Source organism: Vulpes vulpes, chromosome 13 (assembly GCF_048418805.1).
Source record: "Vulpes vulpes isolate BD-2025 chromosome 13, VulVul3, whole genome shotgun sequence".
NCBI lineage: Eukaryota > Metazoa > Chordata > Mammalia > Carnivora > Canidae > Vulpes > Vulpes vulpes.
This window is the reverse complement of record NC_132792.1, coordinates 129,154,253-129,168,130: the sequence shown is the minus strand read 5'-3', so window position 1 is coordinate 129,168,130 and position 13,878 is coordinate 129,154,253. Positions and strand designations below refer to the sequence as shown.

The window sequence follows — 13,878 nt, the reverse complement described above, 5'->3', positions numbered from 1 at the left end:
CATTTATTAAGGGGGTTTATTCCTTCATTAATAAACAATTATACCATTATTTTTTATTTATACTATTATTTGTAAAATAATCATTTTGTTTATTAAGGGTCAATATTATGTAAAATGAGGTTAGGGGTGGAAACCAAAGCAAAACTCTGACCAGGTAAATAGCAGAAAATCACTACGTAGGGATGAGAAGGGCTTTCTCCTGGCACAGCTTCTCATTTCTCCCACGGGTAGGTTTTCTCTGTTTCTCTTAGGCTTCCACAGCTGTGCACTTGGAGGCAGCCTTCTCACATCTATAATCAGTATTCCCAACAATGGGCATGAACTGGAAAGGGGCAGAGGAGCCCTCATCTGTCAGGTGTGAAGAAAGGTTTGGGAGGAACTCACCTGGCCATGCCACCTGGATTCCTTCCTGGAGCCATTGACAAGCCCATTATCATGACATTTTCCCTAAACAACACTGATTTCAGATGGTGTGGATTTGATCTCACATGACAAATACAGGGACCTGAGAATCTGTCCTAAATATACCTAATCTCTGAGGCTGTGAGTTCGATAGGGGAGAATTTGAAATTAAAATTTGAAAATAAAAATGATGGAGAAACATCCTTCTTCTTGGGGGTTGTCAAGATTGAACTTTTTCTCCTTCTTCTTTTCTTCTTTTTTAAAAGATTTTATTTATTTATTCATGAGAGATACAGAGAGGCAGAGACACAGGTAGAGGGAGAAGCAGGAGCCCAGAATCCCGGGATCACAACCTGAGCCAAAGGCAGATGCTCACCACTGAGTCACCCAGGCACCCAAGATTGAACTTCTTCTAATGAGTCAGTGAGTAGGACACCCTTGAAGACTCTACCCAGTACACTTTTCAGAAGTTGGAGATTTTGTGATTGAGAAAAGAGGGGTGTGAAGAACAGATTCTCTCCCCAGCCCCACAGTGTGTCTCTTCCTAGGTGCTGATGCAACCATGTGAACAATAGTAAAGTGAGCTCAGCATTATGTAGTGTTGAGTATAGGATGTAAACTATGAGTCAACTGCTAAAAGAAAAGGAAATGTAAACCTAACAGTCCTAAATTGTTTTGCCACGGAGGCAGTTTACCATGTCAGATGTGGGGGTGGGACCCAAAAGGACCCAAGTGGAGAACAAAGTTTAGGCATCAAGGAGCGGTTCCTTTGTCTTCCAGGGAGAAGCAGGACTGCAGGGAAAGAAAGGAGGAAGGAGAGCGAGACCTGAACAATTGTCCCTGTTTATATTTGCAAGGTCAGTGAGACAGTGGCCCTAGAGGTTTTGATTTATGACCATGTCCATGCCTACCCCCCGCAGACCTGAGACAGAATGAAATGACACCCAGACCCTGATTGGAAAGCAGCAAGGGCTGGCTGCTCAAAAAGACAGGCAGGGAAGGAGAGAATCTAGGATCGATACACACCTCATCACAGGATCACCAAGCAGCAGCTAAAAAGCCTTGAGGGTGATTTGAAAGAGAAACAATAAAGCAGAGTTTGATGGACTTCCTAACCAAGAGCGGAGACTGGTGCCGTTTTCTTTAAACCCATGTTTTACAAAATTGCGGACTGTGGCCCGTTAGTATATCATAAAATCAATTCAATGGGTCCTGCCCAGCATCTGGAGAAGGAAGGAGGGAGAGAGAAAGAGAGAAAAAGAGTACACAGTACTATCCATTTTAAGGTAAGTATAATCTTGTGAAATCTACTTTTTTATTTATACAGACCTGAATGTATGTTCTGAGTTGAGAAGTAAGTGGCAAATCCTACCGTGGATTACAGTCACTGAAGTTTAAAAGCCACTGCTTTAAACCAATTGCCATGCTGTCAAGGCACAGAAGTCCTTCAACCCAGACCCCCCCTGCCAGCTGATCACTTCATTTCAAGGAGTCCCTTGGAAATGAAATAGAGGCAGAGGCCCAGGAGGGGGTGTCTATCTTGATTTGGCTTTTGCAAAAAAGGAACAGATTTCTGAGTTTCTTCTAAGTGTTCATTCACTTCAGAGAAAGTGACCACATGGGCAAAGTTCAGGTTCCAAAGAAAGAGAGAAGTCAGTAAACAAAAGCAAATTGATTTATAGCAAGCTGCTTCTGGCAGGCCTTGTGGAAGCCGGAAAAGCCTTCACAGAAAAAGAAATACAAAAGAGAAAGGGTAGCTAGGAATAGCCAGTTCCCAAGGACACTCCACGCCCCGATCGCCTGTCCCACCTGCCCCTACCGGCCACAGAGACCTCACTGTAAAGGAACTTGGCTGAAGGTGGAGGGGAAGATGCCTTCACGACAGGCAGCCTGAGCAGATGACCAAGGAGTTCTAGAAACTTCAAAGGCTTAAGCATTCCAGATCTGAAAAGCCAAAGCCAAAAATGAACTTTAACTTGGAAAGAAATCAAGGCAAAACAGAAAAAACATTCTCCAAATCAGAGTGAGAGAAGGATAAAGGAGTCTGGTCCTTCATTTGGAAAGAAAGAGAAAACTGGTGATTGCTGAAGAGGAAGAGGAGAGGCAGAGGGGGGCTCCGGAGCCCCTGCAGCATGGGAGGGCTTGGGGGGCTGTAGTGTCCTCGGTTCACCGCACAAGCACACTGATTTCTTAGCCTGTGCTCGTCTGGATGACTGGCAAGGTCTGATGGAGATCACAGAGACAGGCAAAGCCCCGCCAACTTGCCCCCCTGGACAGGAGGTTTTAAATTTTAGTGTTAACTCATAAATTACCTAGGGAAATTAGTCTCATGGGGAGATGGAATAATCTCTTGCCAATGGCTTTCTTCCAGAAAGAATGCTTCACAGACATGGGTTTGAATTTAAGGCATTTGAGGTCAGTGCCTAAGCCAGACAAAAATGAAGATCTGACGCCTCTATCCACTGCCTCTCCCTCTTTCTCAGATTCTTGATTCACCCCAGGAGGCGATTTACTGGTGAGGTTGGAGATGTTAAGACGCCCTGCCAGGGCAGCAAGCCGACTTCATCCCGCAGCTAGCTCTGATTGATCAGCCGTGGCTTCTAGTCTACAGCACGGGGTAGACTTTGCAAGGCCCTATCCTGGTTGCACAGCAGAGTCCAGTTATGTCTCCCCGGGGCTGGATCTAGGGCTGTAGTAAGTTGAATGGTGGTATCCCAAAAAGGTAGGTCTCCCAGAACCTGTGAATGTAATTTTATTTGGAAAAAGGATGACAGTAATATAATTCGGTAAAGGATCTTGAGATGAGATCATTGTGGATTAGGATGGGCCCTAAGACCGATGGCAAATGTCCTTAAAAAGGGCACACAGAGAAAGAGAAGACGGAAGAAGATCGAGGCAGAGCTTGGAGGGACAGAGTCACAGCCAAGAAACTGTTGGAGCCGCCAGAAGCTGGAGAGGCCAGGAAGTCCTCCTAGAGCCTTCAGAGGGAGGGTAGTGCTACCAACACCTTGATTTCAGACTTCTGGCCTCTAAAACTATAGGAGAATATGTCTTTTGTTGTTGTTTTAAAGATTTTATTATTTATTTATTTATTTATTTATTTGAGACACAGAGAGGCAGAGACATAGGCAGAGGGAGTAGCATGCTCCCCACTGAGCAGGGAGCTTGATGCAGTATTGGATTCCAGGACCCCAGGATCGTAACCTGAGCTGAAGACAGACGCTCACCCACTGAACCACCCAGGCACCCCAATGGGAGAATATATGCTGTTTTTAGGCAACTCAGTTTGTGGTAATTTGGTAGAGTAGCCTTAGGAAACCAGGTGGGTGGGGTATCTGCTGACTCTGTATATTTAATTTTAAAAAGGCTCAAGCCTTTAACTACAGAGATAAAACAAGAAGGATGGAATTTCAAGCACAAATTAAGTACAGGAGGGACTGTGCTGGCTGGAGACCAACAGCAATGGTGATGATCAGTTGCTCAGAATACAGTATTTGCTTAGAGCAGAATGAGAGAAACATGGTATTTTATTTAACTAGAACATGTAGGTCTCTGGTTAAATAAAAATTTCTTGACATCATGAGTTACTGTCAGATATCTTTCACTGGAAGGAACAGGAAAGAGAATCACCATATTTCAATACCTAATATGATACATGTTTACACATGTTATATACATGTTATAATAATATATGTTACATATCTTACATATTATAAACAGCATATGTTATATTATATTGTTTAATTTCTACCCCTGGGTAAACTATTCCAATTTTATAACTTGAACAAGCTCTCATGGCTAGTAAGTGGTAGAGCAGAGCTTAGTAAGTGGTATAGCAGAGCTGACTTTAATTTTGGCCTCAGTTATACTATTGAAGTTTTTTTTTTAAGATTTTATTTACTTATTTATTCATGAGAGACACAGAGAGGGAGAGAGAGAGAGAGGCAGAGACACAGGCAGAGGGAGATCCTGGGTCTCCAGGATCACGCCCTTGGGCCAAAGGTGGCACTAAGCCTCTGAGCCACCAGGCTGCCCTTGAAGTTCTTTCCATAGCATCGCACTGCCTCCTAGAAGAGACTTTTATTTCCCCTCTCATAGCTTTAAAAAAAAAAAAAGCAAAAGAAGCACAGCTTTTTGAGGTATAATTATTATATAAACATCACATATTTAATGTGTACAGAGTGGTTAACATTTGACACATGTATATACCTGTGAAACCATCACCACGATCAAGACTGTGAACCTCCCTATGCTCCTCCGAAGTTCCCTTGTGCCCCATCGTAAGCCCCCCTCTCCGCGCCCCCAGCCCTGGGCTCCCCAGGCAACCACTGATTTGCTTTCTAACACTATAGAGAGTCATTTGCATTTCCTGGATTTTTAATATAAATTGAATCATATGGTATGTACTCTTTTATGTCTGACTGCTTTCATTTAGCATAAGAGATTCATCCGTGTTGTTGTATGAATCAATACTTCATTCCTTTTTTCTGCTGAATAGTATTCTGGGGTATAAATTTACCACAGTACACTGTATTTATCCATCCACTGGTTGATGGACGTTTGGCTTGTCTAAGCTATTGCAAATGAAGTTGCTCTGAACATTCATGTACAAGTCTTGGTATGGATGTAGGCTTTCATTTCTCTTGAGTAAATACCCAGGAGTAGAATGAGTAGATCATATAGGTGTAGGTGTACATTTAAGCAGGTGTATGGTCAACTTCTTAAAAAAGTTTATAAAATGGTTGTACCATTTTACATTTCCACCAGTAGCGGGCTTGTTTCAGGTACTCCACATTCTCACTGATATTTGGTATGGTCAGGCTTTTTAACTTTAGGTATTCTATTGGTGTGTAATCATATCCCACTGTGGTTTTAATTTGCATTCCCCTCAAAATTGAGCATTTTGGATCTTTTCATGTGCTTATTTCCCAGCCACATACCTTCTCTGGTGAAGTATCTGTTCAAATCTTTTGTTCATTTTTAAAATTGGTTGTTTGTTTCTTTTTTATTGGGTTTTGAGGAGTTTTAAAAAATATCTTCTGGGTACAAGCGCTTTATCAGATATGTGATTTGTGAATTTTTCTTCTAGACTGTGGATTGCCTTTTCATTTTTTAAAAATTTTTATTTTTTTATGATAGTCACAGAGAGAGAGAGAGAGAGAGGCAGAAACAGAAGCAGGCTCCATGCACCGGAAGCCCGACGTGGGATTCGATCCCGGGTCTCCAGGATCACGCCCTGGGCCAAAGGCAGGCGCTAAACAGCTGCACCACCCAGGGATCCCTGCCTTTTCATTTTTAAAGATACTATGGATTCATTCATCTATGGTGGTTTAGGCCTGGGTCTGTAGTACAGACTGAATGATAACTCAAAAGCCAGTGCAGCTGTAATAGTTTATACCTGAAGTTTAACTGTGATGATTATTATGGGAAGGTTTTATGATGATTATTGCAGGAAGGGATAGCCCACCAAGTATCACTGTGTGCTTGCCTCCCTTGAAAATCTCTGAAGGGGGCTAGCTAATTTGGGATCAGCTTCAAAAACCAATTGTTAAGGAGCCTACACAAACCAAGAAGAGCATCAAAACCAAGAGGATTCAGCAGGAGAAAATTTGGCTTTGTATGTGGGGCCATGCAAAAGCTCAGCCCATTCCACATGTAAGTGGGGCTTTCAGGCTGAGCCTGATTTTTCCCAGGAGTGAGACTGGCAGCTGGATGGGCTAAAGATTGAGTATCACTGGAACTGCTCGATTACAAACAACTGCTTCTATCCTGTATGTGGCAAGCTAACTTTCTCTGAAACTGTGAAACCACCAGAATTGGCCTTCCCTGTCTCCTACCTCCCCTTGCAATGAGTGACCCACTTCTCACCTTCGCATCCAGTGCTCATTGCCTTTCCCAACCAATAATCTGAGAAACTCAATCACACCAACGTGATACACACTTAAACATGTTTATTCCCTAGGGCAGCATTTAAAAACATATATACCCAACTTTATTTATCCAGCCTACTGTTAATTGGACAGTTTATCAACTTGCTTACACATTTTATACCCTTAATGACTGTTAGCTAATAAAACATTCCTTGACTTCTCTTCTGATGCACAAATGTACTTATTTCTGTTAAGTATGTATCAGGAATGAGCCTGCTGGGTTACAGGACAGGCATATGTGAGCTTTAGTAGTTACTATGAAAGAGTTTTCCAAGTGGTTGTACTAATTTACACTCTCCCTGGCTATGAATGGAGTTCTGATTGTTTTACATCCTCATTTATAGTTGCTATCATTGGGTTTTAATTTTAGATGGCCTAGTGAATATGCAGTAGTATTGAGTTGTGGTTTTAGTCAGAATTTCGATTATATATTTATGCTTTTATTGATTTCTAGCTTCAATCTTCCAAAGTCAAAGAATATATTTTATATGACTTCAAGCATGAAAAATTTGTTGATACACGTATGGCCAGGATATGATCTATTTTGATAAATGTTCCATGTGCATGTGATAAGAATATGTATCCTGCACTTATTGGGTACATGTTCTATAAGTACCAACTAGGTTGACATTGCTTATTGTTTTGCTCAAACTTCTCATATTCTTTTTAAAAAATATTTACTCATTTTAGAAAGAGAGACTGTGTGTGTGTGAATGTGGAGGGAGGGGCAGAGAAGGGAGTGAAGCAGGTTTCTTGCTGAGCATGGAGCCCCATGCAGGGCTCAAGCTCATGACCCTGAGATCATGACCTGAGTGGAAATCAAGAGTCAGATGCTTACCCGACTGAGCCACCAGGCTCTTCCTTCCTATATTCTTAATGATTTTTTGTCGGTCTCATACCATCGGTTGCTGAGATTGTTTTTTAAAAATTTTATGTTTGACTAAGATTGTGGATTTTATTTTTTTCTTTAGTTCTGTCAATTTTTTGCTTTGCACATTTTAAGACTACATTATTAGATCTCAGAAATTTTATTTATTTGTTTAGAAAAGATGTATGTATTATTTGAGAGAGAGAGGGAGAGAAAGAGCGTGAGCAGGGTGAGGGGAAGAGGCAGAGGGAGGGGGGAGAGAGAATCTCAAGCAGACTCCTTGCTGAGCTGAAATCAATGGTTGGAGGTTTAACTGACTGAGCCACCCACGTGCCCCAGATCATAGAAATTTTAAATGATTACATCTTCCTGGTGAGCCACACCTTTAATCACTGTGAAACATCCTTCTTGGTCTCTAGTAATGCCTGTCTTAAATTCTTCCTTGTCTGAAATCAACAAATACCTTTAATCAGTGTCTGTGATTGTGGCAGTTTGTATTTCCCCAAAACGGCCCTGCTATTTCCCATCTCGCTTCTCTTCAGTGTGACGCTGGTACTCCTGTAATGCTGGCAGAATTTATGTTGCCTCCTTTTGAACCTCTGGGGTCCTGTACATGACCCCTGAGGCTAGGTCATGAAACTCAGTGCATGTTTGCCTTGTTCTTTTGGATGCTAACCCTTGGCATTTGGCTACCGGGCTATGAGAAAGCCCGAACTGGCCCATGTGGGGAGCCCATAGGAAAAGATCACGTTAGGTGCTCTAGCCAACAGCCTGGCTAAGGGCTGGAAGTGAGGTGTCATACTTGTGAAGAAGCCACTAGGCTACCAGCCCTCAGTTGTTGAGTCATCCTTCTTCTTAAGTCTTCCTGGGCCGAAAGTCTTTCCAGCTGGGGCCCTAGACATCTTGGAGTAAAGATGTGCCACACTTCTGTACCTTGTGAGGTTCCTGATTGTGAACATGAAACAGTGGTTGTTTTATGCCACTAAGTTTTGAAGGTACAAGAGCAACTGTAATTGGAACAGTGTAGTATAGGTTTTCTAGTCTTTGTTAATCTTTGTATATCTCTCTCTTTTTTAAAATTTGAAGTAGGATCCATACCCCGGGTGGGGCTGGAATTCATGACCATAAGATCAGGAGCTGCCCACTCTACTGACAGAGCCAGTTGGGTCCCCCTCATATATCTCTATTTCTTAAGGTGTGTCTCTTGTAAACAGCATGTAGGCTTTTTAAAAAACACTAACTCTGACAATTGGAGTATTAGCTTAATATTTTTTTAAGATTTTATTTATTCATGAGAGGTACAGAGCAAGAAGCAGACACATAGGCTGAAGGAGAAGCAGGCTCCCTGTTGGTGAGCCCTAAGCAGGACTTGATCCCAGGACCCTGGGATCACACCCACCGCCAAAGGCAGATTCTCAACCACTGAGCCACCCAGACATCCCAGTTTAATACTTTTAATTGGAGTATTTTTTATTATGATTTTATTATGCTTTAAATTGGAGTATTTCATTTTTATTAGGTTTAAAGTAATTATTTCCACACTTGGGTTTAAATCTACCATCCTACTCCTCTCTTATCATTTGTTATGCTTCCTCTGTACTCTTTTTCTCTTCTTACTTGCCTTCTTTTGGGTTGATCATATTTTAGCTTTGCATCCTCCCCTCATTTGCTTGTTAGTTATACCTTATGTTGTAGAACTTCTAACAATTATGCTATAAATGCACAACACACCTCCTGGACTTCCCATTCACATTTAAAGTTTCAGATACCTTCTGCAGATAATAGCTTAAGCTTAGATAGTAAAGTATGCAGACAAGGAGGCAAAGAAAGAAATCAAGACAGAAAAATTGTATCTAAGAAAGAACTTCATGTGTGGTTTCTGACACATGAGGTTGTCCGGTCTATATCCATCAGAAACCTATTAAGTTTTTTTTTTAATGTATATTTTTCTGTTGGAGTTTGATTTGCCATCATATAGTATAACACCCAGTGCTCCTCCCATCAAGTGCCCCCCTCAGTGCCCGTCATCCAGTCACCCCATCCCCCCGCCCACCTCCCCTTCCACTACCCCTTGTTCGTTTCCCAGAGTTAGGAGTCTCTCGTGGTTTGTCACCCTTTCTAATTTTTCCTACTCATTTTATCTCTTTTCCCCTATAATCCCTTTCACTATTTTTTATATTCCCCGTATGAGTGAACCTATATAATGATTGTCCTCCGATTGACTTTCTTCACTCAGCATAATACCCTCCAGTTCCATCCACGTTGAAGCAAATGGTAGGTATTCATCGAGAAACCTATTAAGTTTTTGAAAGGATCCTATTTTCAAAGAATCCAGGGTCCTTAAAAAGTCTTTGGCTGCTTTCAGCCTTAAACAACACTCGGGCCCCCAAATTTCCATAATCAGAACTAGTCTATGAAAGCTATATAGCCTTTAAGGAAAACACACTCTCTAACCTCAGATCAGATGTGGCTCTAGAGGATAACAGACAAGGAAAAAGGCCCAGAGGGTGGAGCTAGAGGCCACAGAGAACAGCACTAGGGAATGCAGCCCTGAGAGTCAAATCAAGGTTAAATCTAGGAGATCTTCCCGCCTCTCAGGCAAACATGCTCATTAATTATATGGGCTAATGACTGCTATGCCTCCCACTCCTCCTTTTATCAAATGGGAGCTTGTTTTGCAGACAACCAGGTGCTGCACTCTGACCTGGGCAAGAGGATGCATACCCTCCAGAGAACCTAGCTTTTTTTTTCTTTCAAGTTTCCTTTTTTTTTTTTTTTTTAAGATTTCATTTATTTATTCATGAGAGGCACAGAGAGACAGAGGCAGAGATACAGGCAGAAGGAGAAGTAGGATCCTTGACGGGAGCCCAATGTGGGACTCGATCCCGGGACTCTGTGTTCACACCCTGAGCCAAAGGCAGACTCTCAACTGCTAAGCCACCCAGGCATCCCTCTTTCAAGTTTTAATTTAAATTCCAGTTAGTTTACATACAGAGAACCTAGCCTTTGAACTGCATGTGGCAGTTGGTAAACTGCTTTTGGGATTGTCTCCCTTGGGAGTTTCATGAGTGGGGGGGGAAAGGTAGCATGAATATTAACTGTCCACAGAGGAATACTGTGGCTGAGACTGTTATGTATTAGCAAACCCATTTCCTCTTTCCTGGACTCGTGGACCTCATTTCCCACCCTCCCTTATAAGAAAGCATGGCTTTGCTGAGTTCTAGCCAATGGAAAATGAGCGGAAGACAAATAGCCATTTTCAGGCCTGGCCCATAAAAACCTCCCGAGAGATTCTTTATTCTCTTCCCATTTTGTCTTGATGCTGATGAGCACAGTAACTTTAGCAGCCTGCCTTAAAATGGAAGATCTACAGGATAGAAGGAGCCTCAGTTCCTGGATTACTGCTCAGATACCTAGATACCTGTTTTGGCATTTATTTGAGTGAGAAAAAAAATACCCGTTTGCTAAAGCAGCTAGCATTACGCTAACTACTACCCAAAGCATCACCTACCTTGATCACACACAAAACTATCTCTGCCTTGCCTGGTAGTGTAGAGAGGGGAGGGATCCATTTTAGAAACTCTATCCTGATAGGTTTTCTGAGTGGGAACATAATGCTGAATTTTAAAGGAAAAATCTCCAACATTTGGACAAAGTGTCCTGGCCAATGAGTGATGAATTTCATTCCATTGGGGAAGACTTTCAAGCTCTGAGAAGCAAGAGCCAGCAAGACTCCAGAAGGACTTCAGAAAAGTGAAGTCAAACAGAAATCATAGATATTTTGAAGTAAAGTTATCTTAAGTTATCTTAGTTGGGTCTTTCCTTCCTTTTTTTTTATACATAAGGAGACATAGGCTCAAGAATTAAAGGGATTCTTCACATAAATTTGGTGACAGAACTAATATTAGAAGTCATGTCCTCTACTTTGATTTATGGCAGAAGAAAATAGATAGGCACACATCCCTATTGCTTCAGCAGGCAAGTAAGCATTTCTTTGATGTCTCATGGTTTTTCTTACAATTTCATGCAAATTTTCCAATCTACCTCATAATACACCCTCAATAACGTTATGTAAAGAAAAATTTTAAATTATGTGTCGTATAATAAAGAGGACTTTCCAGGAAGACACACCGTGTTGATCGACCCCCCGGGCACATTGTCAGTTACCTTCAGGTTTGCACGTATCTCAGTTTGAAAGACACAGCTTGATCACAGATGCAGAATTATCTTAGTACTAGGGCCTGATCTTATGCCTCTTCCTGTCCTGATGCCTCCCATGCAGTCTGTGGTCTAGCATCCTCATATTCAGCCTCAATCCTAGTGAGTCAAGCATCACTCTCCAGGTAGACCTATCAGATTCCTAGGTTCTGGTCCAGCATCACTTCCTCCAGGAAGCTTCCTATGGACCCATCCAAGTCCAACTTTCCCTGGCCCACCCTGCACTAGACCTGAGGCATACTGATTCTAGCACTTACAATGCCACATCACAATGTAGTCTGTCTGCTTATTTGCCTCTTCCAGCAAGTATGACACATAAAAAATAATCAATAATATTTGTTAAATGAATGAACTTAACATGGTGACTGTAGGCTCCCTGGGGCGCATATCTCATCCTGCTCCCCAGCCCACTCCTGCTGTGGCTGCAGGGGTAGGGAGCACAACAAGTATACACTTACTGGCTGGGGGAGGGGCTCCGGAGGTACTGGGCCTGCACGGCCCTCACATCGGCTTCATTCTCTTCACTTGGGACTACCTGCTCCTCCTCTGGGTCCCCACTGGTCGCCATGACAGCCTGCAGTCCCTGTAAGTTTGGCATGAGAAAGGTGGTTAGGAAATTAGCTTCTGGAGGTTTTGTGGGGAGAAGGGGTATATTAGTGATGTCAGGGGGGAAGGTCACCACATGCTACTACTTTGGTGGGGAAAGGAACCACGGGGGAAAAACCCAGTCTAACTTGGACCAGCTACTGTTAACCAGTATGCCAAGACACACACCTCAGCCATATAAACTGTCTACCTTAGAGTCACATTATTTAAGAAATGAAAACTTGGCTCCTTCCTCAGATTCCAATAAGGAAGCAGAGAGGGGACTGGGGTCCTGGGTTTACATTAATATAGCTAAACTAGTTGGAAAGCACTGAATTCCCTAGATCAGAAAGGTCTTTATTGAAACTCCTAGGTGTACACACACATATGCACACGTGGGGACACATGTATATAGCACACACCCCACCTGCACACAGGAATACACCTTTCCCTCTGTTGGGGGGAGGTGCAGCTGGCCTTCTTCAGTATCTCTAACCAAGGCCACAGGAGTCGTTGCCTTTGACTCAGGCACCATCCCACAGCCTATTAAAGAACATGAAATCCCTCAGGAGCTGGTCCCACACATGGCTGGGCCCTGACACTCAAGGCAGCCCGCCCTTCTACTTATAAGTCTTGGATTCACAGGACAAAATGAAGGGAAAAGCACACTCACCACTGGCTTGCCTGTACCTCCACACCAAAGGACAGTCACCCAAGGGCTCAGGGACCCAGATAAAATGGCCAAAAGTTCTGACTAGTGAGAGGGAACAACCTCTCTCCTCTCTTCAGGGCTTCTTCTCTGAGGGGCAGGACAGCTGTTAACAGGAAATCTTAGCTACCTTCTAAATTTAGCCTCTGGCCCCACAGCCTGGCAGATCTCTAGGAGGAAGGAATGCAGTCTCAGGACCCAGACCTGAAAGCAGGCCCCACTTAACTCTTTCCCTCCTGGCAGATTCTCTGGACGCTGGACACTGACCAAGGAGCAAAGTTAGGAGGTCACATTCCATTGATGGTGAGACCTAAAGAAAAGGGTTTTGGGGGGCTTGCTCTCTATACTCTCCTGCCTGAGGCTACCTATTCAAAGTCTTTCCAGAAGATGATCTGATACCAAAAATCTAGAAGAATGAAACAAACTATATCTCAGCCCCATGTCAGTCTAGAGGGTGCTAGGAAAAAATACCTGATATGTAGAATGGGCAGGGGTCTCTAATAGACACCAGGAGAGCACTATGGTGCTACTAAAGGATATAGTCATGGCTGTGACCAGGCTTACATTTCTTTGAACAGCAATGACTGTGGATAGTAAAGCAGACAGTTGTACTCACCTTCCACAGTCACCGCCACACTCACACTCACAGTGATGGTCAAGTGGCAAGGATTGAAGGTATAAAAATTCCACGAGCTTCAGGGTGTGTAGGTGGCTCAGTTGGTTAAGCATCCAATTCTTGATTTCGGCTCAGGTTATGATCTCAGAATTGTGAGATCCAGCCCCGCGTTGGGTTCCATGCTAGGTGTGGAGCCTACTTAAGATTTTCTCTCTCTTTTTCTCTCTGTTTTGCCCTATGCCCCTCCCTCCACCACACTCTCTAAAAAAAAAAAAAAAAAAAAAAAAAAAAAAAAAAAATCCACGAACTTCATTAACTTCAAATGAGCACATAACCCACTCTATCCCACTTTGTCACCTCTTGCCATTCCCATGACCAAAGCAAACCAAAGCATCCCACACATTCTATAATTATGCCTTCATCCATCCATCTATCCATTCATTTATCTACCCGTTCACAAATTACCCACTATGTGTCAGGCACTATACTTGACCAAAGTTAGTAAGATACATAATTACATGCTCAAAACAGTCCTTCCTCTTAGCTAAGT

General features: G+C 42.8%; 1 protein-coding gene across 2 annotated transcripts in view; it reads right to left on the bottom strand.

Moving 5' to 3' along the window:
* The window catches only part of STYXL2 (serine/threonine/tyrosine interacting like 2), a 30,898-nt gene extending 17,939 nt beyond the window's left edge, over positions 1–12,959 (bottom strand). The window contains exons 1-2 of one of the 2 annotated variants that reach the window (XM_026003369.2): positions 12,677–12,959; positions 11,877–12,001 (exon numbers count right to left, since the gene is read on the bottom strand). In XM_026003369.2, coding sequence (XP_025859154.2) covers positions 11,877–11,986 — 110 coding nt within the window. In that variant the 5' untranslated portion in view covers positions 11,987–12,001; positions 12,677–12,959. Of the gene's footprint in view, positions 1–11,876; positions 12,002–12,430; positions 12,541–12,676 lie in introns of those variants that run through there. The other variant, XM_072732917.1, reaches the window with a different exon arrangement.
* Positions 12,960–13,878: the final 919 nt, after the last annotated feature.